Source organism: Pleurodeles waltl, chromosome 10, assembly GCF_031143425.1.
Source record: "Pleurodeles waltl isolate 20211129_DDA chromosome 10, aPleWal1.hap1.20221129, whole genome shotgun sequence".
Taxonomy (NCBI): domain Eukaryota; kingdom Metazoa; phylum Chordata; class Amphibia; order Caudata; family Salamandridae; genus Pleurodeles; species Pleurodeles waltl.
Window position 1 is genome coordinate 253,444,301 of NC_090449.1, and position 26,435 is coordinate 253,470,735.

General features: G+C 46.0%; 1 protein-coding gene across 4 annotated transcripts in view; it reads left to right on the top strand.

The window, feature by feature from the left end:
• Positions 1-438: 438 nt before the first annotated feature.
• The window catches only part of DECR2 (2,4-dienoyl-CoA reductase 2), a 47,860-nt gene continuing 21,863 nt past the window's right edge, over positions 439-26,435 (top strand). For 2 of the 4 annotated variants that reach the window (XM_069210356.1, XM_069210355.1), the window contains exons 1-7: positions 439-498; positions 8,187-8,296; positions 9,161-9,229; positions 10,126-10,177; positions 21,135-21,270; positions 21,559-21,683; positions 22,097-22,190. In XM_069210356.1, the coding sequence (XP_069066457.1) occupies positions 493-498; positions 8,187-8,296; positions 9,161-9,229; positions 10,126-10,177; positions 21,135-21,270; positions 21,559-21,683; positions 22,097-22,190 (592 nt within the window). In that variant the 5' untranslated portion in view covers positions 439-492. Of the gene's footprint in view, positions 499-874; positions 1,032-8,186; positions 8,297-9,160; positions 9,230-10,125; positions 10,178-21,134; positions 21,271-21,558; positions 21,684-22,096; positions 22,191-26,435 lie in introns of those variants that run through there. The other 2 variants (XM_069210352.1, XM_069210353.1) reach the window with 1 other exon arrangement.

The following is a 26,435-nucleotide window of genomic DNA, read 5'->3' on the forward strand; positions in this document are numbered from 1 at the left end:
ATGAGTGTTTGCTTTTCCATGATGTTACCTTTTTTGGGGGAGCATATTACTGTCTAGTGCATAATTTGAATTGAATCGCGTCTTTGTCTTTAAAACAAGGCACGATTGAGTTGAGGCTGAAGGCAGTGCAAGTTTCTCTCAGTGCCTATAAGGGACAAAAAGGTGTTCAGAACGTGTGGTCATCCAACTTGCTAAAATATACCGGGGCTATCCGAGTAATAAATGTATCATGCGGGCACCTTAAGAGCACTGATGCCCCCTGGGCGCTCTTTTGGTGTCCCAGAGGGAGAGTGCCGCGATGCTCTGCTAAGGGTGGACGTTTCTATCAATTATGGTCTAGCTCTAATTAAAGTCTTTGAAAACTAAAGTTCCCAGAATTCCAACAGAAATCCAGCTGTACTCCATCTCCCAGCGTGCCTTGAAACTCTTTGACGCGCATGCGCCTTAGGGGGAGTTTCAAAGTCCTCGGAAGCTTTTGAGCAGGTACCGAGAATGGAGGTGAGAGCCGGCTCTGAGGGATGGCAGAGTTATGGACCGCGGGGCTGTCTGAGGGTTGGGGATTATGGTTTCTGAAACGGAGGATTAGTGCAGCGGCGGCGAAATGTAGCTCTACTTTCTGTCTGTGGCATATCGTGCTGCTGGCCACCTACTGTCTCCCAGCAGCTCTCTCTTCTGTATGCTACACAGCCCGAAGATCCTCTCGACTCCTCTCAGTTCAGCCTTTTCTTTTACCGTCTCATCTGTGATTCCGAACCTTTCTCATGCCCCCTCCCCACCACTTGCAGCTCTGCCTTGTCGATGCCTTTCTCCTCCAATTGTCTCCCTCTCTCCACTTTTTCTCTCTCAGGCCGTCTCCTGAAGTTGTTCCTCCTCGCCTTCAGCCGAGTCCCCCCTCTATGTAACTCTGGGGTATAAAGGCCCTGGGTTCACAATAATAGGAAAGGTCATGCATGGGAGGACAGCTCCCTTACAGCATACTTGAAATTTTGGATAACTCGGAAGATGTAAAAGTTCAGAAGCTTTTCAGCAGGGTAAGGTCAGCTCATTAATGATCTGGGCTGTGATTGGACATTTCACTACTCTGATTGTGATGTAATATGCCCGTCCGGTTACATAACAAGAATGGAAAGCACAAATTCCACTGCACTCACTCTCTAATACAGATGCATTCAGCTTAATTTTGTGCAAGATCTATGCCCCAGTAGTTAGTGTTTAATAGAGTATCTAGGTCATCAGTCGTCATGTTAAATGCATGCTCTACTGACTACTGCATTGGAAAAGCTCTCCAGAACGGAGCATCATTTAAAACACTACTGAAATTCAAAAAAGATTTGTTATGTTGGTGATTTTCACACTTTGTTTCTTTTTCACTTTACACTTATTTTTTCAAATTGAATTTGAGGTAGCCCCGTTTCTTTGTGTAGTTTGTTTTAGAGTGTTTCTTAAGTATTTCTACTCTTTTATTTGCACTGCAGCTTATTCTGTGCGGTGTCTTGGTTCCGTCCTAGCCTCTGAAAGCCCGTATAAAAGTGGTATATTTGGTTCCAAACTGCCCATAATAATTGGAGTTTTTAGGGAGACTTTTTACAACAAATAAAAGTCTAATAGTTGAAGTATTGCTGTGTGTCTAACTCATGCGAATCAGATCGTGCAGTAGTTCAGCAAATCCGTCAATGAAAGCTTTTGCTACCGATTTTGAGCGTCAGAATGGCTTCAAGGCACTAGCGAGCAGAGGCTTAACAACCAGGCTCTGAAAAACTACCTGTGGCATTTAAGAAGCAACCCAAGGCTCGAAATAGTCTAGATCATGGGTACTCACAAACATTTTCCCAGGGGCCGCACTCTTTGGTCTGTGTTGTGACCAAGGGCCGCATTGATGCTCGCTGGGCGGCAGTCGGGGCTGGTGGTGGGGAGGGGTAGTGGTAAAGTGGTTGGAGGGTAAGTGAAGCGTATATATCTAATGTTTGAATTGCACAATGTGAAACCAGAAACTTGGGTATAAATCCCGGCTTCTCCACTTAACCAAATTGTGTGATCCTAGGCAAATGTTTGACTTCACTTTTCCTCCATTTTCTTCATCATCACATATAAGAACCTTGAAATACGTCTTCAGGATTAATGCTGCATAATACCTTCTGTGTCTGATTTAATCAAATATAATGTTGATCGTGTACAATAGAAACCCAGCCCTCCCAAAGAGTTCACATAACAGCTGGCTTGCCTCTTAGTTCACAGTTCACATTGTTGTCAGGGTGTGGGGGAAAGGAGGATGAAAGTTTTTTTAATTTATGTTTGAAAATTTTCACTCTAAAAATACTTCTCAGTGCAGTGATATAATTGTTTGTACTAAGGTGAAATGGTTCTGCAGGTTAATGAAATGCACCTTTTGAATTTCAAACAGATCATACTTTTATATTTCTGCTGCATGATGTCTCTAATAATGAAGGTGTTTCTAAAGTTGAGTTCCAGGACACCCTAGTTGCTCCCTTTTTAATTGGCCTCCAACTAAATACTTGCCCGTTCAGTTAACAGTGTTTAGTGCTGGTGCCATGTCGAATTAACAGCAGCACAGTGCTGCTGTTGACCTGAGGGCCGTATGTAAATGTCAGGAGGGCCGCATGCGGCCCCCGGGCCGTACTTTGAGTATCACTGGTCTAGATGATAGGGCTGTAGCTACACATTTTAGCTGCATGTTAGCGCGTGAATAAAGGGGTTCCCTAGGTTTGTTTATTAATGGAGAATTGGGGTCGGATGTTTTGAACCTTGACCCCACTTAGCCCGGCTTGTGAGCCAAGAAGGCTGTAGTTAACAGCAGTAACGGATGAGGAATGGGGCAGTGTGCTGCAGGGATGAAGTACGGAGTTACGTCGAGCCTCTTAGTCACTACAGTGACTTTGTCTTGCACATACAGTGATCTGGTGGCAGGGCTCTTTTCTCTGCTTTATCTACCGTACATTTTATCCAGTTTTACCCACAGAATCAGCTGTTGGCTTAGTGTAGGCACTTATTTGTTGTGCGTTGCTGTTGTTTGCTGCTGAAGAATTCACATGATCTTTTTACGGCATCCAGTTAATATTTACACAATCATTGTACACATATTTCATATGTACACAATCATTGAACAGAACCTCACTGGGTTAGAGATTTGCCATGGTAACTTTTTTTTTTAATACTCTCATCTGGTGGGCAACGTATCAGATGTGGAGTAAGATCATGTTTACATTTTACAAATTGGTACTCCTAGGTCTACACAGAATATAAAGTAAGAAATGAAGTCTCAATTTGTTTATACTCGCAGTCGTATTCGAACCATGAATTCTTACCCCCAGGGCTGCTGTGAATAAAATAAAGAGGTTGATTTAATAGAACTGTCTGATCTGTATATTTCCTACCAATCGGAACGCTACTGGCTGCAAATGTAAAACTTCAGTTTAGGTTATTAGGACAAGACTGAATAGAGGGGAGGAAGGAGACACCCGGTGAAAGGACAAGTGGATTGTTTTACAGGACAAGTAGATTTATGAAGCAACCTGTCCCATGGTCAAGTTGATATTTTCATAAATTCCGCACCCCTGAGGGAGTCACCCGGTGAAAGGGCTAGCAAATAGTTCATTCTGTGGAAGACTGACATCTGAAAGACTGTATGTTAACTGAGTAGCTGCAGTTGAAGTGGCAAGAATTGGTTGTGTCCCGTCCTTATTGTGTTTTATTATAGCACACTTCTTGATGTCTAGAGTGTCCAGCTGCATTATATCTATATTTTGTATTGTCATCGGAGTTGTGTAGCTCGTGTGGCTCCCCTGAAAAATGGTAATAAAACGCAAAAGCAAGAAGTATTTTACATTCAACTAGAACTATATGTGCTTTGAAATTTAAGCAGGATTCTGGGATTGGGATTCTTGCTTTTTTTTTTTTTTTTTGCCACAACTGTGAAAATAGTGCTCTTTGCATGAAGGAGAAGTGCGGTGCAGCATTATACCTAATATTGATGCTCAAGAGGAATGATGTGCCTTGCTTTGCAATGAGGGAGACAACGTATTTAATTATTGGCATTTGGAGATATGAGAATGAAAGCCTTCTTTACAATGATATACACAGTGAAATTTGAGCATGCTCAACATCCAGTCATTTAAAACATTATTGTAGAGACTGTTTGCATGTCCTTCTTAAACCCTTGTCTGTTATAAGCCTCTGCGGTGAATTTTTATATTGGCCTGAGGTCTTCCTGTATTCATGAGACGGGTTTCAGGCTTGCAGAGCAGATGTTAAATAAGTCCTAGAAGAAAAGACAGGTAGAGGCTGCTTCTCTACAGACCTAGCTGTGTATTGCCATAGGTCAGCGGTCAGTTTGTAGAATTTGATTATGGCAGTTTTAATATAGGTGTTATGAGAGAAAATAGTCTTCAGTTGATGAAATCTTCTTGGTGAAGTGTTAGTCAAAAAGCTCTTAATGGCATGTGAGGTTTTGAAGGTGTATCTTGTAAAAAAAAAAAAAAACATGATGAAACAGGCAGTAGATTACTTGATTTTTGGGTGAATTTGATTTAGTTTTGCCTTCCCTGCGAATGATGTGCTTAATAGGCCGCTGCTTGTCAAAAAACATCAGTTCTCTAAGCTATTCTAGACATTGAAGTGATCCAGTCCCTGACTCTCTTAGGTGTGAAAGGCCAGCTCCTCGGTTCCGATATTATATACCGACCTTTTTGTGTTTATCAGCTAGTCGGTTCCTGTACACTTTGCTATTGGTAGTTTTTCCCTGTCAGTAGATGAGGTAGTCGAGAAGACATTTTACTGGTGCACTGGGGCATTTTAAGGCTTTTTCTGATGAGTATTACCTCGGGTAACTGGGATAGAGAAGGGAGCACGTAATGCTGAATAATGCAAACATTCACCCCCAGTCACAAAGATCTGGGTTGAATCCATTGCTTTTTGCTCACCTGTTTTTTTGCTCACCACGCCACTCCAGTTTGGACCCAACCATATGCAAATCAGTCTTGACCATGTCCCTCATGGGAACAGTCCAGCCCGAACTGCCAAGCCAAGTCCTCCCTGGACCTGAAACAAGCAACCTAGGACCGGTTTTAGGGTATCACCCTTCATCAGCTAGGCTAGCTTGAATCCAGTGGCTCAGTGAGCAAGGGACCCACGTCTAGGATTACCCTTCCCACTTGGGGCGACAAATGCAAAAAGAACAGTTGATGGACGGAATGCTGAACCATGCAAACATTCTCCCCCCAGTCACAAAGATCTGAGTTTAATTAATCTTTTTTTTGCTCAACACACCACCCCAGTTTGAACCCAGTCATATGCAAATCAGTCTTGACCCTGTTCCTCATGGGAACAGTCCGGCCCATTACTATTGTGCATGGAATCCTGGACTGCATCACCAACTGCCAAATTACAGCAGTAACAAAAGGAGGGAATCTATAACATGCACTAGTTGGTTGGACTTGGGCTGAAGGTGGAAGTCAAAATCTTACCCGTTTGCCACCAGAATTTAAGTCACTTATGCCTGCTGTGTAGAGGCATGAGAAACGGCTAATTAGAAGTCAACACATTTTGCAAAATACCTAATTTGATAGAGTACCACAATTGCTTTTGGGTTCAACGTTTTAACAAGAACTCACACTTTTAGATTTTCATTAACCATGCTTTATGATCCACAGAGTGTCATACCTTAGTTTTTTAATTGTTTAGCGTAAATTAAATGTGTTTTCCTCTGTATCTGTTTTTTGCGATACGAAACTAACACATCCATTCATTCGACATGACGAATGAGTGACATTTTGTAATCCTACCCATACTTTCTTCCTGCCTGCATTATGTCATAGTAAGAGGTCTGAAAATGCTGCCAGAGCAGCCATATGAGAATCGGAGGATACAATGGCATTCTAAAGTAAGTGTATTACCATATCATGATTATATTATCTCCGCTTCACTCTTATGTTTAGATTAGGTGTAAAGTTCAACCCAGTCCTGAATTTCCAGGAATAATTCATACCTTCTCAGGTTAACTATTGGGTCCATGAATAGGCTGAAAATGTGAATTGTGAAAGCAGCATCAAACTTGGATTTTTAGGGAAGCATTAAAAAAAAGTATTTCAAACAAGTACATTAAATTAATCTGTCTCGAATATCTGACTTACTAAAACATGTAAACCACTTTAGGTGTTAAATGTTTCTTGAGATGGTGTGCGAGCATTATCTTGTATAAGTTTTGGAATGTCTGTTCCTGCTTTGAAAACAAGGGTGTAGTTATTCTCCATATTTTCTGCCCCCCCCAGAAACTGACACTACACAGAAAGTGATCTAAATATTGGTGAAATGTATCTATATCATGAAAGGCACTAGGTTGTACTCTGTGCCATAAGTCCCCTGGCTACCCAGATTGGTGCTTATCACTGCCTAAAGTCTAAGGGACAGACAGGTGCAGCTCCTCCATTAGTGTGGAGGAGCGTCGCCCCATCCCCTGCCAGCAGCGGCAGCTGTAAAACCTTTCAACGAAAAGGATAATAAACTACGTTTATTATCCTTTTCTTTGAAAGGGGTGGGGTCACGAGGGTGACGTGCACTAAGGGGGAGTGCACAGCACTCCCCCTTCTGCGCATGTGTGTTTGGTCAGCCGTCTCGGGCCGGACAAACACACATGTGCAGTGGGCTCTCTCCAGCCCAGCAACACAGTTGAAAGAGCCTGTACAGGCTCCCAGTCTGCATGGCAGCACCCTGGCTGGGCGCTCCCAGGATTAGTCGCAGGGCAGGCTGGGAGCCTGTGCCTGCAGCAGAGGAGCTGCGCGACGCGACAGAGGAGATAAGTTTGTTTGTTTATTTATTTATTTATTTATTTTCTTTAAATTTAAAACATTTTTTTTCCCTTTCAGTTTTATTCGCGGGAAGGTATATCCCTGTGGTAAGGAACAGTAAAAAAACTTTTAAAAAAGGAAAAATTACCCTGCAAACCCCGAGAGAAGTCTCAAGGTGTGAGGATAATTCGTTTTTTTTTTTTTTTTTTTTTTTTTAAATTTTCAAAAACAAACCCCCCAAAACAAACTCCCGCTTCGGTAGTTTGTTTTTGAAAAAATGAACAACTTTGGAAAAGTTTGACTGCGGCCATCATGTTTGGGCCATCTATCAAACATTTTCCTACACTGACTGGAAACACCACATCAGCGGTTCCTGCCAGTGCATAATGATGCCGGCTGGGCCAGCGGACCTTTGTAAATTTACAAGCAGAGTAAAGGCAGGGTGGGGGAAGTAGAGTCCTCTGCCACCCTGTCTGTGTTTACACTTTCCGCCAAGCCCTAAATCATGCCCTAAATGCTTTTAAGCAACCATGACTTTGGGAGCTGAAAGAGAAGAAGTTGGACACTTACAGTGATCTAATGTTTAAAGATGGCAAGCCTACACTCAAGAGATGGCATTTCTTTGGTATCTAACCGAATGCCCTTATTCATCAGCGCACCAGCTGCATCCAGGAAGTTGAGATCATGACTAGCACAAGACTAACTCCTTAACTTTTAAGAGCTGCATGGAAGCTGACGTGGAGGAGATGGGACTCTGATGGTGTTATTAGCACGATTACCTACCACGATTAAATGTCCATTGTATGAGTAAGATCACTATGACTTAGTATTGTTTGCCAAGGCTGCTCTTTGTTCTCTTCCGAGGAGCTCTTCTATGAATCCTAGAGCTCTCATTCTTTCCATCATCTTCTTTTTTCAGGTGGTTTTCTCTTTTACTTTTTTCGTACATAGTCACTGTTTATTTTCTTATTGTGCGTCATGTGCAAATAAGATTCACTGTACCCCTTGCCTCAGTTCCTTAAATTAAGATCCACTCATATACCTTTTGTGGCACAAATTCGACCACTGTCTTCCTGGCCGTGATCATTTCTTTGAATGACAGAATGGCCTCCACTGCAGTGGTTGAGACTCTTACTGACCCTCTGACTCAGTTACAAGACATATCTGTGACAAGTCCTCCATATCATTAGCAGGAAGCAGCAGGACTCTGTGACGGTGCCACTTCACACCCACCTCCTCTATTCCTGATTGTTATTACATTAAATCACTGCTAACCAGATGCCATAATGCTAATTCAAAAAGTTCACTGGTGTGGACCTAAGATATAAGAGATGTTCGAGCTTATGGGTATAATGATGGTCCCTCGGGTGTTTTTCGCTTTTTCAGTCAGGAGTCCCCACGTTGCAGACACCCTCCCCAACCCAGCCTCCTGAGGATGTTGACACTGATGACTGCCTCTCCAGCTACAGTTACCTGTTCAGCCCTGGCATCCTCAAGTAAGTGCTAAAATGATTGGGTCCCTGTCCTAGTACTTTTTAACCTGTGAATGACCAGTTTCTTTGGCCAAGAAACATGGCCAGTCATAAGTATCCTTATGATTGGCCATATATGTTAAAGAAATCTGCAAGCTGCTAGAAATATCCACGTTTGTTCTCACTAGTCTGTAGGGTTTTAGCAAAGCTAGGATGTTCAATTTTGAGAGGATAGTAGCTACCAAACACCCGTGGAGGGCGCATACTGTAAAACGCCACTCTAAAAGGAATTCTAGATACACTTGTGTTTCCTTGATTGTATTGAGCTTTTTCCTAGGCTGTCATGGATTCACTGTTACCTTTTTGTTTAGTCCACTGTTGTAGTGTGAGGAATTCACTTATCAGTATTAATGTTTCATGTATGTGCTTCAAACTCTAATCATTGTGTATGAATGAAAAAGATTGCCACTCTCCTCCCTAATAGGTATCCTTAAGTGTTCTATTGTAGAGTTACTAAAGGTTTTGAAATGGCATTCCTAAACTACTGTAGCAGACTGTACCAGTTTGTGTTAAAGCCAGCGATACATTGTGAGATGACGGCTTCTGCAGAACAAAGAGAGCTCCATACACCGCCCCTCTTCCGGTTAGATGGCTCCTTCTCTCTCAGACGCGCTAAGTCCATTGCCTTGTGGATTCCCGCTTTTCTACCATCAGTGATACTCCTTCATATGCACCTATTCCAGTGTTTGTGGGAGTTATTTCAGAGTGATAACAGTATTTGAGGCAGAAGCGCAAGGCGTTAGCGGCAGGGAGAAAGGGGCCTGACCGCACAGAGCAGCCTGTGTGTGCAGATAAACATTCTTACCTTGTTCTTTTCTTTCTCCAAAGGGGCCAAGTGGCGTTCATCACAGGTGGAGGTTCCGGGATTGGGTTTCGCATTGCTGAGATCTTCATGAGGTGAAGCATTCCATTTGTGTACTTGGCGGGCTGTTACCACACCTCTCTGGTCAGTACGCAGTGTGTCCAGTTGAGCGGGCATTTATATGGAACAGCTCATTCCTTATCTGCCCCACCTCTTTGGTGCCACAAGTTAAACCTACTGCATTTGACCAGAATACCTAAATAAGTGCGACACCCACACAGTCATTCTGAGCTACAGCGCCCTCAATGCCTGAGACCCTGCAAAGTTCATGCATTTACTTAAACACATGACCTGCAGTACTTCATTCTGTCACAGTATTACTACTGTTCACACCTGTCACGTAATACATGTAAGTACAAGTTACATAGTAGTGACCTACATTTCCTTTTCCAGTGTTGTGATTACCCTACTGTGGTCTTGAAAATAGTTCAATATGTGTACATCATTGATTGCGACAGCGCTCGCATACCTTGGTGCTTTATGATCCTGGGGACCCATTCAGTTTGCCCTGAGTTGTTACAAGGAGCAGAAAAGCTTCAAACAGAATGTGGCACAGTACTGTGACATTAGAGAATTACAAAGTTACATGGAGACTGGTTGTACCATATTTATAGTTATGTTATTGAGCTGCTTCTAAGTATTGTCTGTGTTGAAAATGTATGTTGTGTATTGATATAAAATATTGAAACACTGGCTATCCAAATTTGGTGTATTGCCAGATAGTCTGCACAAGGTGATTGGCTCCTGACCGGTTAGACAACGGATGTGATGGTTGTCTCATCTACGGAGACAACCTGTTCGGTAAAGATCAATGTGCATTCTCTGCATAGGAAAGCCATACAGAACTCTGTAAGACTGGAAAGCATGTCAAGAACGTTGGGATGTCATAGCAACACTCCTAAGCGATGCTGCTTTGTTCTGATTCTTCTAGGCATGGATGCCATACCATTATTGCCAGCAGGAACCTGCAGCGGGTGTCTGAGGTGAGTGTACATAATCCCAGAGCGTGCGACCTGAGCGAGCCGCAGAGATTTAAAGGAAGATGTAAATAAGGAGCATCTTCAGAAGTCTCCACAGTGTACTGTCAAGTAGGTCTTTGCCAATCTGTTGGTCTTATCTTTGCTTCATTATTACTCCTGTTGTTTTCTGACAACTATTCCTACGACTGCTTGGTTTGAATATCACTTCCCTCTTGTAGTGTATGTATTTTCATTATGAATACTTGTGCCTTAATCATATTCCTGCACCCTCTTTTGGCAGGTTTTCAAATCTTAAACACTGCAGATCACCTCTTGTATTTGGATTATTTTGTGACCTTCCTTGCAGAGCTGGGAATTACTACATTTCTGATAGTCAGCATCTGCGAAGTGCAAAATGCTTGAGGTTGAAATATCAATTCAGGCCCTTTGGGGCATGAGATCCGGCCGTCTAGGCGGCTCTAGTCTGACAAACTGGCTTTTAGTTGCCAGCCTCCTTGCCCCTGATCCCTCTCATTTTGTTGATTGATCAGCCTTTTTGATGCCCTTCACAACCCTTGTTTAGTAAACGTCTGGCCAGTTTTGCACCAAGGTACAAGGTGGTTTTGATTTATTATAGTTGCGGAGCTAGGAAATATACTTTTACAAACAACTCGCAATTGTTTATAATTATTAGCCTTTTTCAGAGCTTGATTTGCTACTGGGGCAGGTATTTATTGTGTGTTAGGTATAGCAATCCTGTGTTTAATCCTCTCCTAATAATGAGGCCAGTCGAATACATTAGGGTAATTTAACTCACCACTGTGCATTAGTTGAAGTACAAGATTATTTGGGTAGCTGTTTAAGAACGCTTTTGGTCATGTGAATGTCTTCTGGTTGGTACATATTCCAACTCTTGAACTCGTATCTTCACATTGCAGTTCAGAATGATAAGGCAGTCCCTGGCCTGCATCCCACTGATATGTTATTTCACTCTGAAAGTTATTAAAGTGAATGCCGTTATGAAAAAATATAACTCTATGTGACCTTAGAATAGCATGTACTCGACATATCAACATGGCAAAAACCCAATGGACATACATGACCATGATTGGGCATGTAAATAATTTCCTTGAATGGAGCCAGAACCAATTGCTGTACATTTGTGTGTGTTTCGTTGGGTTCCGTACCACGGTGCAGTAACACCACAGTCACATCACAATTTTCTAAAGCGTAGCACTTTTTATTAGCGCAATACCTACTTTTGTAAAAGCGAATCCCATTTTTGCTCACTTCATGCTTAAAAAGGCTGAGGTCTCGTTTGAAAGGTCATGCACATTACCATTGATTGATGAATCTAAAGGGCAGGCCTGACTTTAAAGATAGGGTGCTGAACTTTGCTAGCTCTGGAAATACAAATATGCCAAGTTCTAGGAGTAAAAAAATGGCCAAGGTTATTCCCTTGTGGTACTGGGAGTTTTACATTTAAAAAAAGCTTTTCCTAGAGAAGAAATTGATTCACACCGTTCTGGACATGAAATCATGGTGGAATGCTCCTCAGAAGTGCCTGGTGCTGTGCCCTGTTAATAACGAATATAAAATGGGCACCGATTTCCTTCGAGGAAGCTGGTCTTATGTTGTGCTAAGACTAGATATAAAGGGAGCAGGGTGCTGTCCTTTGCTGAGACAGGCTGTAGAAAGAATAGAGCTCCGCTTCAAAGGGATGGGTGCTACACCCTCCTGTGCTGGGTCTGAAAAGGAGAGTGTTCCTCTCAGGAGAGGGTCATGCAATCTGTTAGCAGAGGTACATTTGTGGCATTTTGCCTTGGTAATACAGTGTGTGAAAATTGCAGGCCCTCCTGAATAGGATAGGTTGGCACCCCTGTATTCAGCTCTTGAGCAGTGGTTTGCAGAGCACAATTGTTGCATAGAATCTTGAGCTTGCTATGCCAGATAACAATCATGCATCTGAAGTAATAAATACACTGGGGCTACCCTCTTTTTTTATGGTCTGGCTTGACAGAGCAGCTGTTGCCAGAGAATTATGTGCGCATCACTATAGAGGAACGTTGGTTCCACCCACATGTTGGGAGTCAGTAGTACATGTTTTGATCGAGTAAACGTTGTGTGCTGCCAAGAAAAAAATCTTGCCCTCTGCGCAGCTGTTAGCATTTTGTTTACCCAGTTGTCGGAGCTTGAACTTTCAGGGGCATACTGATAAAATTGAAATGTTTTTAAAGTGTCTTAGGTAAGTAGTTAATTTATTGTGTTTTTCTCTGGCGGCAGTCATTAGCCTACATGGAATTTTAGGCCAAGCTTGACAGCGTAACTGACCTTTTCAACTACACTAATATTATTCTACAGTTCTTTGTTTCCACATAGATACAAAGCCCTTCTCATACTATTTACTCTTTTTAATTTATTTATTTATTCGTGCAATTTTTATAAACGTACAACGACAGCCCCAGGAGCGGAGCAAATACAGACATATCTAGTCCAGCAGTGTACATCCTTTAGCTATTGGAGTCAGCCAATAATAAAATACAGCAAGAAGAGATTCCCAGTGTGCTCAAAGCATCAGATTCCAGTCAACGCCTTGTACACTGAACAGAAGAAATAGCATTAGAGCACACAGGCACAGAATCATCCAACCTAACAGCATGCATGGCGCTGACGGGCAACGACAGGCCAATCCTCCATGTGCATGACCACTCAGAAAGAAGCGCATCGCGTTTCATTTATGAGACTCCAAGAAGGAGCGTAGTGGGGCCCAGATATCACTGGGGCGAGAGCACTCAGGGGCCAGGTCCCAAAAAGTAATTAATTGCTCCTGACAGAACACCGCATCACGCAGACAATCAGCCCCACGAGGGGCCCTGCCCCTCCCCCAGCACATCACCACTCTTCTTTTAGCCAGCAATAGCAGCATTCCCACCAGTCGTCTCCAAACCGGCTGCACCTCATCCACCAGTCCAAGCAGCACCAACACAGGAGAGAGAGGTAGATCCAAGCCAGTCATTTCCGCAATTGCCTGCATCACCTCCAGCCAAAAGGCACACACTTCACCGCAATTCCATGCCAAATGCATGAAATCTGATTCCGACGCGCAGCACCTTTCACACTGTGCATCTGCACGCACTCCCATAGCATACAAACTTCGAGGGGTGTAATATAAACGATGCAAAAATTTGAAATGAATAAGACGCAGCCGATACTTCGGCGACAGCGCTCTCATGTGCGCACAGCAGCTTCTCCACATTGCCTCAGAGATATCCTCCCCAACATCCAGCTCCCATTTTGCCTTAGCAGCCATGGCTACATCGCTCTGCTGTTCCTGCAAACACCCACATAGCTTGGTAATGAGTCTACACGGTGACTGCGCCCACCACAGCATCTGCAGCTCCTGCCATGTCTTTGGCATCGCCAGGAGGCCGGCAAATCGCTCACGGAGCATCACATAAACACGCAACACATATAACTGATGTAGAGCATTGTCAGCTACAGCGCTAAGCGCCTCCTCCGGAGAAATCAATCGCTCCCCCTCAAACCAATCTCCTAACGACGACAGCCCGGAGTCAACAAGGAAGTCTTGCATCCGGACGTCCCGGGACATTCTCTCATCAGCAACATCTAGCACTAGCATTGCAGGAGCAAAGGGTAGTAGTAAACCCGCCCAAGCTCCAGAAGTGCATGCAACTGTGTCCACCCTCCGAGACTGGGGCCGAGACAAGCACCCAAGGACCCTCTGCAACCTATCCGGCGCAAGGTGAGGTAAATACTTCATGGGGCGTATCCAGTAGTACGCAAACTGGGCCTGCGCACATTACTAATAAAGCTCAAGATCAGGGGCAGCAAGACCACCCAGCTCGAACTGCAGCGTCCGCTTCTCCCAAGCAATCCTGGGCTGTCCGCCTGCCCAGACCAGCCGCACCAGGGCCGAAGGGAGCCACGGCAAAAAAACAGCAGTAAGCGCCAGCGGAAGGTAAACAAAGAGATACAGAAATTTTGGCAGCACGACCATCTTGGCGATGCCAATGCGCCCAATAAGCGACATCAGCAACGAACGCCGCACCTCAATCCTGTCCTTGAGCCATGCTACCAACCTGCCATAGTTGGCTAGCCAAAGAGTTTCTACATCACAACACAGCCAGATTCCCAAGTATCTTACTGGGCCACCCACCCACTCGATGGGATATTGCAACGAAAAGCTCGCGGTTCCAGCAGTGAGGGGCAGCATGACTGATTTAGACCAATTTATCGTTATACCAGAGAAGACGCCAAACCGGACAACCTCATTAAGCAGGACATCAACGTTCTTGCTCGGCTCTCGCACATACAACGCAACATCATCGGCATACATCGAAATTAGTATAGGTCGCTGTCGGAACAGCAGCCCCCTACTTCTTATGGTGCTGTCCTAGAAAAGCCGCCAATGGCTCCATTGCTATTGCAAAAAGTAACGGGGACAAAGGGCATCCCTGGCGGGTCCCCCGGGCCACTAAGATAGGGTCAGAAACGCTACCATTCAGCCGCAGTCAAGCAATAGGGTCCGTATACAGCAATCGAATCAGCTTCACAAATCGCGCCCTTATACCCACCCTGCCCAGCAGCACAAATACATATTGCCAGGCCAGAGAATCAAATGCCTAAAAACACCCCACCTCCACCGTGAGGCCACCCACCACCGCAAAGAAAGTGCGCAGATTATGCATCGTCGACCGCCCTGGGACAAACCCAGACTGGTCTGGTAGCACTAATCGCGGCATCAACGGCTGCAGCCTCGCTGCTATCAACTTGGTTAAAATTTTACTGTCCACATTAATCATAGAGAGCGGGCGGTATGAATCGCAGCTATGGGGATCCTTTCCAGGCTTAAGAATCGTGACAGTCAGCGCCTCCCGAAGGGAAGCAGGAAGAGCCCCGGTCTCCATCGCCTCTGCATAGACCTCCAGCAGGTGAGGGGCTAATATATCGGAGTACTCTTTATAAAAAGCAGGAGTCAAGCCATCTAATCCCGGGGACTTGTCACTGGGCAAGCCACTAATTACCGCCTTAATCTCCTCCACCGAGAAGGGTACATCAAAATAAGCTCTATGTGCATCTTCAAGCCAGAGCAATCTAATCTCTGAAAAATGGGCCTGCGCCGGTTCAGAGTTCAGCTCGGCAGGCGCAGAGTACAAATCCATAAAATATCTAGTAAAAACCTTCATGACTCCCTCCGTTCCAGCCACCCGCTCACCCTTCAGCCCATCTATTTCAGTGACATAGCCGCTAGCCCAGAGTTTGTGCCACATGTTCGCCAGCGTTCGCCCGGCCCTGTCTCCCTCACCATAGCGCCGCGCCCTGGCGTATTTCCCCAAAAAGCAGACTTCCCGCAGGCGTGGTTCTTCATATCGAGATAACACGCTCCATAAAGCCGCCAACGTGTCGCCAGCCCAGTCCACCACCAATTTCGCCTCCAACTCAGCAATTCGCGACTCCAACTCAGCCAGCTCCCGCCGCAGCGCACGAAGCACTCCATGCTGCTTAGATAGACACACTCCGCGAATAACCACCTTGAAAGCCTCCCAGAGCGTCCCGGCAGAGCTCACTGACCCACTGTTCTCATCGAAAAATTGTTTGATAGCCACGCGAACCTCCTCACGGAACGCTGCATCCTGGAGAGCCCCCGCGGCAGACGTCAGGCAAATGCGGCACTCGAGCCCCCGGGTATCACCAGCTCCAATTTAACCGGAGAATGGTCCGAGAGGGTCCGGGCCAAGTGCTCCACCGACCGTGTCCAGAGCTCCACATCCCGTGTGCCCAGCCATCGATCTATACGGGTCCAGCTATTATGCACATAATTAACACACGTATCCTCCCTCTGATTTCCATGCTTCACCATCCATAGGTCAAGGCGCCATCACTCATTACGGTCATTAAAGCGGTGGCAGCAGCGGAGTGTCGCGCCTTGCCAGAGCTCTCCCGGAAATCCAGATCCAGGACCACATTGAAGTCTCTCCTCCCCCCCCCCCGCACCCTCCCCCAAAATCACAACACCACTCCCAATCGAATCAATCAGACGCCACACCTCACAGAAAAATTCTGGGTCGTCGACATTAGGGCCGTAAACCGAAACAAGCCGACAGGGCCTGTCCAATAGCGTTCCACTCAACAGAACGTAATGCCCATTCAGATCCACTATTGCTCGGTGTGTACGCCGTTGCAACCCCCCGCGCAGCAGAATCGCCACATCTCTTGCATATCTTGAGTACACCGCGCTGTGACACTCACCGATCCACCCAGCCTTCAAACAATTCAACGTGGATGCCACCAAGTGAGTCTCCTGCAGCATGCATACATCTAGTTGATGATGCTGAACATAAGCTTACATGAGCCGCACCTTGCGCTGGTCATTCAAGCCACGCACATTCCAGGTAAGGCAGCTAACCGCCATCACCCCGCCCCCAGCACCACCAAAGCACCAAGCCCGTACTCCCCGCTGCCAAGCCACTCTCCGCCGCCCACCAGTCACATCCAAAACAAGAGGACAAAGAGAAAAAACCCAAACAACAAAGGAAGAACTAGACTTAACGAAGTCCCACCCACACAGACCCCCCAAACAGGTCAGAGCAAGGAACCCCCCACCCCACAAAAAGGAGATCAAAGACCCACAACATAGTGAGAGGACTCATCCAAGGGACGTAGGACTAGCCACCCAACCCGCCAACCGACCAGATGGCCTGGGGTGGACAGAGGGCTAGAAATGCAGTAATAGTGTCAGAGCGGCACATAAAAGAGAAATAAAGGTACTACAGCAGCATTGCCGGACAGGCATCTAGGCCTACTGTTATTCCAGCCCCAAAGGCAGTCAATCAGTGTCACTGAGGTTCGCTCGCTCCGCTCCAGGATCACTCGCTCCCTCAGTTGTAGATCTCTGGGGAATCGTCTTAACGAACTTAGCCGCCAGTTTCAGGTCCATAAAGAAATGCAATGCGCCTCCATGCTGTATACGAAGCTTCGCAGGGTAGATGAGAGAAAAGCGAGTATCAGTCAGACTTAGGGAGCGTTTAACCGGCAGAAAGGCCGTGCACGCCGCCTGCACACTCGGAGTGTAATCTGGGAAGAAGTTTAACTCAGAGTTCCTATATAGTACCAGACGTATTTCTCTAGCCAGCCTCAGCACAACGTCTCTATCACGATAATTCAGTAAGCGGAAAATAATGGGTCGCAGCGGCTTCCCAGGGGGAGGCCGGGGTCCAAGCGACCTGTGAGCCCTCTCCACTACCAGCATTCGAGAGAGCTCACCAGGAAATAGATCTGCAAGCATTTTCTCCATAAAGTCCTCCATTCTGCCCATGTCCTTGGACTCCGGAAGACCAAACATCCTAATGTTGCGAAGAGACCGCGCTTCCAAATCTTCGTCTTTAGTTCGTATTACCTCCAGCACCCGTTCCATCCGCAACAATCGTTCCCGCTCTCATGCCGCTGATCCTCCAACTCCGAGGTGCGCGACTCTGGCTGCTCAAAACGAACATCGTGATCACCCACTCTGGCCCTGATACGGTCCTTCTGCTCAGTTAAGTGGTCCAGTTTAGCATCTGTGCCCGCCAAGCTACTCTTAAGATCCAAAAACATAGACTTAACTGAAGTGTCCGAGGGCCCTTCCTCCATTGGCGCCTCCCCAGACTGCGATGCAGGCATACCAGCTTTCCTCCTGCCTCCATCAAAAGAAATCTTCGCCTGCCGCTGCTCCGCCTTTCCTATAATGTCTGCCTCCAAAGACCACAGAGGGGAACGCGCCACAGAGGCCCAAAAAGAGGAAATCAGCACAAAAAGTTTGCCTCCAGAGCGGCGCGTCGCGCAGGAAAACTCCAGTACCAATGCAGTACCTCCCAGCCGCTAGCCTCTCACTCCCAGTAATAGTCTCCGTGCACCTTCAATGCTGGCAGCTCACCTCCTGATTACCCGCAGGCATGGAGCAAAGTCCAATGTAGGCCTCCGCAATCACCGAAACGTCGTCTCCAGCATAAAAAACTCCAAGATGCAAAATGTCGCGTGGAAAATTTAAGGGAGGCCCCCCGACCAGGCCGGCGATGTGATGGGGCCACCCAGCGACCCCCAAACCCCCTGTGGGCACCCCCACAAGGAGGTCCAATGCGAGCCCTGCCCGACCACAGGGCCGAGCTCAGCGCCCCCGCGATCACCAGTTCCAGGGGGCCCCCGCAGCCGAAGGCACCACAACCGGGCAGGCCCCCGCAGGCTGCCCGCAAGCCTGGCCCCGCTTCGAGCCGCCAAGCCCGCCCCGCCAAAGGCTAAGAAGGCCTCTCCGTGCCAAGCCGCGAGGCCCAGCAGCTGTGCGTCCCAGGGCAGCGGGGGCTGCAGAGGCGCGGGCCGTGGCCCAAAAACACCGCCGAACCCCCCCCCCCCCCCCCCCCAAGCGACGCCTCTTCTCCGGCCTGCTCCAACCAGTGCGCTGCTGCCGCTCCCTCGTCGCGCCCAGGCGGCGCGCGGCCGACTGCAAACTCCAGGCGCACCTTCAACGCCGCAGGCCTGACACCTGCCGAGCCCACCTCTCCACCGCCGGCCGTCACAGGTTCCGGTCAGCCCCAGTTTGAGGACGGGCGGATGCACCGTCACAAACAGCAGGCCAGCCGGCCAGGGGAGCGCTGTTCCAGCCGCTCCTGACAGGAGAAATGAAGAAGAAAGCCCTAAGCCCGGCAGAGCCTCACAAAGTAATGGACATCTTGCTGGCAGGCTAGCCACGCCCCCCTCTCATGCTATTTACTCTTAATGCTCCACATTGCCTTACAATATTGCTTTGAAGCTAAGCCTATTGGCATTGCCGATCTTTGTTTTGTTATTCGGTTAATTTTTATGCAGCACGTTTTTTGTTTTTTTTAGATAGATCTGCATTCTAACCATCTCCTGTGTTGATGAAAGCTCAACACCATATTGATTTGTGAATAAATGAAAATCCTTCGGCTTGTAAGTACTGTACAGAAAGAAGCAAGGGTTTTATAGTTGTGAATTTGTATGAGCTGAATTGCAGCATCTATTATTGATGCATTATGGACTTGGAGAGCACCACACACACACCTAAGGCTAGCTTAAGTTTTTGCATTCTTTTCCACAAAGCAAATTGTTGCTTTGGTCCAACAATATTTTTGCAAATGTTTGCTGAATTTTAACGCTGCTGACAAACGCATTACAAGGCAGGATCCAGGAATTTGAGTCTCTAAATATACACTTTTAAAGAAAAAAAAGAAAAAAACACCACATTGTATAAATTAACACTAGATGGAGCCAAGACAAGTTTGGTATACTTTGAAATTGATTGTGATCTTTAACATCCATTATCAAACAAAAGATGGATAAAGAGTTTACATAACAAAGGACATTCAACAGAGATGTTTCAAATGTGCTAATTAGTGTGTCTAGGTTATGAAAAGAACGTCGCACTGAAGCATTTGTACTATGGCATATTGATAGATATATGTATACTCATACAAAATGTGCCTCAGTAGCGTTAACAATTTAAGAATAGCAGCTCCTTCAGAGAAGAGAGGGAGCGGTCACTAAGCTTCTGGCGCTATTATGTGGAGCAGGGTGGTTGATGCTGGCAGTAGCAGTATTTAGAGGCGAGAAGGAATCTCGTCGCTCCTGATGGCATTCAAAGAAAAGAAGCAGATGGAAGTGGGCAGTATTATGCGATCTCTAGCAAGATACTATGGCAGTGTTCAGATTGAAGAGTCAGAGCAAAGGTAGCACCTGGTTGTGTTTTGTGAAGCAAGGATGGGGATTGGCAGCAGTAACATTAAGTTATGAGTGATGGGTGAGGTGAGCCTAACATTTTTTTAAATTCACGTTGGGACAATGAAGGTTACAATTAAAGCTGATGCTTCAGAAACTCAAAGAAGGTATTGAACATGGAGGGAACATGTTGGGCCTTCACCAAAGGGCTAGGAAAGTTAAGTGGGGCTTTAAAATTTGAGGCTCTGATTAGTGGCTGTAGAGTGAGTTGAATGAGTGGAGTGCAGGATGTGGTAGTTAGTGGGAGCTTGTAGGCCGGAGCATGGGTACTAAACCGGAGCAGTGCTAAGAGAAGCCCCAGCTTGCAGATTAGAATGTGCAGATTAGTAAAAGTCTTGAAGCAAGCACAGAAGGCACCTGATAGCTTTCAGGATCTCTTTGTAAGAATACATATCATCGAAGGTGTTAGTGGATACATTTCAGGTTGCTAGCTCACTGGAAAATAGTGTTAAATAGAAGAGATACAAGGTTATTGACTTAAAATGCAGAATTTGGATTCTGGTAACACTGTGCTATTTAGGCCACAGAGACGTATGTTTCTTCACTAGAGAATGTTTGATATATTCTTCTGCTCTGGTTTAACACTTTCTTACAAGAGACGTGTCTTTCTTTTGTGATCCTTTAGTATCTTTATAACCCTTAAATCGATCAGCACCAAGTATGGGTTAATTCATCTGTAAGTCTGCTTTCAGCGTATGTAATCATTATGTTTAACAAACGCAAACTTTCCATATGAAATTGTGTAATGATTGGCATAAATTTTGTGGCAGGTGTTTTTCAAAGTGCATATGTACCAATAGACATCTTTACTTTACTAGTTAAATTAGAGAAGTATCTTTTTAACATCAAAGTAAGTATGTTTTATTTAGAGACTTTGGTATCCTTTTGGTGGGGCTTATCTGAGTGATTTCGTGAACAAATCTGTATGAAACAGTCAGTTGTTTGTTGTATATACCTAGTTCGGTATTGAATACTACTTGGTATATTTAAGTAGACTGTCTTGGCTTCTCATTCACAACAGTGGGTATGTCAGAAGGAGCTTGTGTGGCAGTAAACAATCTTTACACTTCATTTTTGTGCTGTAAAACCACACAAACAACAATATTTATTCGACCAGCAAGATACCAGAGAACCTTTTTCATACAAGCTTCTAATTCTTTTATTTTTTCCTAACTCTTTTTCTGTTCCCAAGGCTGCCAAGAAGTTGATGACTGCTACTGGTCAGCGCTGCCTTCCTCTCTGTGTGGATGTCAGACAGCCTGAGACTATCATAGCTGCTGTGGACCAGGCACTGGCCGAGTTTGGACATATCAATATTCTTGTCAACAGTACGTATTTTGGAAAGGGTGAAGGACTGAAATATTGTAAAGGAAATTTGGAATTATGAGTGGATTTGGAATCTGTTGAGGTTGTGTATCAACCTAGCTTGAAGATGGGTGTCTTGTGATCTGATTTTTGATTCCCAATACTATTGCTCCAAATACCTTCTGAGAATATCCTTCAATAGTCCCATTGCTTCCATCTTTATAAATGTAAATACTGCTATAGTGGTTTTCACATTTCTAAAATTGATTAGCATCTCCCTATTTCACTTTTTATTGTGTTGCCCTGTGTAGATGCTGCAGGAAACTTCTTGTGTCCAGCCAGCGCTCTGTCATTCAACGCATACAAGACCGTGCTAGACATCGACACCATGGGCACCTTTAACACGTCCAAGGTGGTTTTCGAGAAGTGCTTTCAGGTAGGCCTTGTGTACCGTAGACCATCCTGCCAGAGTGGAATGGTAATGTCCACTTCTGCCACAAAGAATAAATCCTCTCAAGCCGTCTGCCTCCTTGTTACCTTTCTTCACTGAGCAGGAATACTGACCCACTTATGACAATCATAAAGCCATGGAGTCTCTAATATATGTAACTGGAACGTATTATCCCACATGTTCCCACGTGCTAGTTCTCTATCCTGGAAAAGTCTCCCCATTTTGATTACTCATGGGTGTTGTGGTTTAGCGCTTTCAGCTCGTTTGGAACTGAATCAGATTCTGCCTGGTTCTGCCTTTATGTACGTTTTAATTTTCCCAAAAAATGCAACAGAGATACTTATAGCCTCCTATTTACCCCATACTAACGCAACTTATATTTATCTGTCCCATTGTAGGCCCATGGAGGGGTTATTGTGAATATTACAGCAACATTGAGTTATAAAGGTCAGGCCTTGCAGGTGCATGCTGGGACAGCCAAGGCTGCTGTAGGTAAGAGGTGCATGCTGCTTTCTGTCATTCCTGCTGATTTGTAGCCATTTTGGCATATAGCTTTTGGTGTCTGCACCAGTGAAGTCTATTCTTGAGTAACTATATGCTTCTTGTGCACCATCTCATTGGTATTTACCAATTCACCCTGTTTCAGTACTCTGAACCAACATATTTCTGCCAATCCAAGTTCTTCCCTGTCCAGACATGCAGCACCCTTGTTACTCCAGTACCTCTACCCATGTTTTGCTCCATTACTAAGACGCTTATCCACCTCTTCTGAGCACAGCCCTGAGAGGAGACCTTCAATTGACCTGTCGTAGCATCCTTGAAAATGGAGTACCAATGCCCCAATATAATTATACTTTACATTAACATACTGAACCAACTGCCCCTCACTACTTTACTACAAGTAAAGGAAAATGTACTCTTTCCATGGCATCATGGTCGTTCTCATAATTCAGCACTGGCGTCATCATATTCTCCGCTAGCAAATTATAGTGTTTGCCACCACTTCTAATATTGACACCTCAGGTTCTTGCAGCTAATTTCCTTCCATATTTCTGTCTATCTCTGTAAACAAACATAAGGCAGACCCTCCTCCATTTTCCCCAGAAGTGAAACCCTTTCCTCTTGCAGACTTGTTTTTTACGTTGAAAGCTTTTAGCATACTTTTATGGCTTAAAGCAATTTCATTTGTTGGTTGCAGTGTCCTTTTAAAATTCTTGCTCGCATATGGTTACTTCTGCCTTTTTCACCCTCCTTTTTCTGTTTTATAGCAGTGACCAACTACTGTATTATTCCACTTTGTGTTTTTTTATCTGTTGGTATGACTGACTTTTTTTTATTTCTTTGCTGCTGCCGTTTCACTGTGGTTGTCTTAGGCTGGTAGCTGCCTGTTTTATTGCAGCATTCTGTTCCTCCCATCTCACTGACATTTGCTTTGGCTTTATTCCAGTGCTGTCCTTGTTTACCTCTGGCTCCTAAAATAAGCTTATTTTACAAATGACATACCCAGTTGTTTAGCTCACTGCTCACAAAAGCCCCAATATGCCCTTTTTAGTAGAAGGTAGCTAAACCTTGAAGCGATGATGTGAAACTTAGTTAGCCTCGGAGAGTCTCTTTCCCAAGGACCTCTTCCTCCCAGCACTCAGGACGCCACACACAGGGCATTGCTTATGTCCTTTATTGGGGCCATAAATCTTCTCAGTCTGCTTTGCTGCTGTTAACTTCATTAGAGCTTTGTTGAGATGCGAGGCAAGAACTCTTGCAAGACTTTTCATTCTGTTAGAAAGAAAATACTTTTCCAGCCTTATTTTCCAATTTCTGTTCAGAGGTTTCTGATATCAGTAGCTGCCAATGATCACTAAAACATGACAGGAAAAGATGAAATTAAGAGACTGGGTTGACCAATTTATGTGGCACGAAAAGTCTAGTTCTGAATTTACAATGCCAATAGCTCTTACTCAAGAAAATGTGAGACCTATTGGATTTCAAATGCTTGTTTGGGGTGTTATTCCTTAAGTGTAGGGCTGTTTTTGACTTCTTAAGAGGTTTGTTATTTATTTATTAAGACCACCTGTTTTTTCACATTTAGACTGTAGAAGCCTCAAGTTAACAAAGATTGATTGGATTCCAAAAATGATGAGTAAAAAGATATTACTACATACCAGGCATGCAGGTGTCTGATTTTTCAAAAATGCTGGAGGCTTTCTCACTTCTATTTCTGCTAGTTTTGTACTGGTCTAGACAGCAGAAACGACTCCGTATGGTGCTGAGAGATGGAAAAATGCGAATAGCCTACAAATAATGTGGTTGAAAATATTTGTCTCAAATATATTTTTGAATTGTGGCACTACAATGCTATTTGATTAAAGAAGTAACTTGCTGTTAGCTAATAAAGGTGGAGGTCTGGACACTCTTCCCTTTTTGTGAATAACTGGTTGAACTCCTATGTTAATCACTTTTCAGACCATGTATTGGATACTTTTGTCTTTGACCACTTTGTAAAGTTTCTCTGGTTTGCCCACGTTAAATTATGGTTATACCCATTGTAAGGAAATGCCTTCTTGGCATGGTTACCCCCTGACTTTTTGCCTTTGCTGATGCCAAGTTATGATTTGAAAGTGTGCTGAGGCCTGCAAACCAGGCCCCAGCACCAGTGTTCTTTCCCTAAAACTGTACCTTTGCTTTCACAATTGGCACACCCTGGCATTCAGGTAAGTCCCTTGTAACTGATACCCCTGGTACCAAGGGCCCTGATGCCAGGGAAGGTCTCTAAGGGCTGCAGCATGTCTTATGCCACCCTGGGGACCCCTCATTCAGCACAGACACACTGCTTGCCAGCTTGTGTGTGCTGGTGGGGAGAAAATGACTGTCGACATGGCACTCCCCTCAGGGTGCTATGCCATCCTCACACTGCCCATGGCATAGATAAGTCACCCCTCTAGCAGGCCTTACAGCCCTAAGGCAGGGTGCACTGTACCATAGGTGAGGGCATAGGTGCATGAGCACTATGCCCCTACAGTGTCTAAGCAAAACCTTAGACATTGTAAGTGCAGGGTAGCCATACGAGTATATGGTCTGGGAGTCTGTCATACACGAACTCCACAGCACCATAATGGCTACACTGAAAACTGGGAAGTTTGGTATCAAACTTCTCAGCACAATACATGCACACTGATGCCAGTGTACATTTTATTGTGAAATACACCCCAGAGGGCACCTTAGAGATGCCCCCTGAAAACATACCCGACTTTTAGTGTGGGCTGACTAGTTTTGCCAGCCTGCCACACACCAGACATGTTGCTGGCCACATGGGGAGAGTGCCGTTGTCACTCTGTGGCTAGTAACAAAGCCTCTACTGGGTGGAGGTGCTTCTCACCTCCCCCTGCAGGAACTGTAACACCTGGTGGTGAGCCTCAAAGGCTCACCCCCTTTCTTACAGCGCCACAGGGCATTCCAGCTAGTGGAGATGCCCGCACCCTCCGGCCACGGCCCCACTTTTGGCGGCAAGGCCGGATGAAATAATGAGAAAAACAAGGAGGAGTCACTGGCCAGTCAGGACAACCCCTAAGGTGTCCTGAGCTGAGGTGACTCTGACTTTTAGAAATCCTCCATCTTGCAGATGGAGGATTCCCCCAATAGGATTAGGGATGTGCCCCCCTCCCCTCAGGGAGGAGGCACAGAGAGGGTGTAGCCACCCTCAGGGCTAGTAGCCATTGGCTACTGACCCCCCAGACCTAAACACACCCCTAAATTGAGTATTTAGGGGCCCCCAGAACCTAGGAAAACAGATTCCTGCAACCTGAAGACGAAGAAGGACTGCTGACCTGAAGCCCTGCAGAGAAGACGGAGACACCAACTGCTTTGGCCCCAGCCCTACCGGCCTGTCTCCCCACTTCAAGAGAAACTGCAACAGCGATGCCCTCCCCAGGGTCTAGCGACCTCTGAAGCCTCAGAGGACTACCCTGCATCTAAAAGGACCAAGAACTCCTGAGGACAGCGGCCCTGTTCCAAAGAAACCAAAACTTGCGACAAAGAAACAACTTTAAAAGGACTCCACGCTTCTCGCCGGAAGCGTGAGACTTTCCACTCTGCACCCGACGCCCCCGGCTCGACCTGCGTAGAAACAACACTACAGGGAGGACTCCCCGGCGACTGCGACCCTGTGAGTAGCCAGAGTTGACCTCCCTGAGCCCCCCCCCCCAGCGACGCCTGCAGAGGGAATCCAGAGGCTCCCCCTGACCGCGACTGCCTGCTTCCAAGAACCCGACGCCTGGTTAAGAGACTGCACCCGCAGCCCCCAGGACCTGAAGGATCCGACCTCCAGTGCAGAAGCGACCCCCAGGTGGCCCTCTCCCTTGCCCAGGTGGTGGCTACCCCGAGGAGCCCCCCCCCCCCCCACCTTGCCTGCCTGCTTCGCTGAAGAGACCCCTGGGTCTCCTATTGAAACCTATTGCAAACCCGATGCCTGTTTGCACTTTGCACCCTGCCGCCCCCGTGCCGCTGAGGGTGTACTTTTTGTGCTGACTTGTGTCCCCCCCGGTGCCCTACAAAACCCCCCTGGTCTGCCCTCAGAAGTCGCGGGTACTTACCTGCTGGCAGACTGGAACCGGGGCACCCCCTTCTCCATTGAAGCCTATGTGTTTTGGGCACCACTTTGACCTCTGCACCTGACCGGCCCTGAGCTGCTGGTGTGGTAACTTTGGGGTTGCCCTGAACCCCCAGCGGTGGGCTACTTTGGAC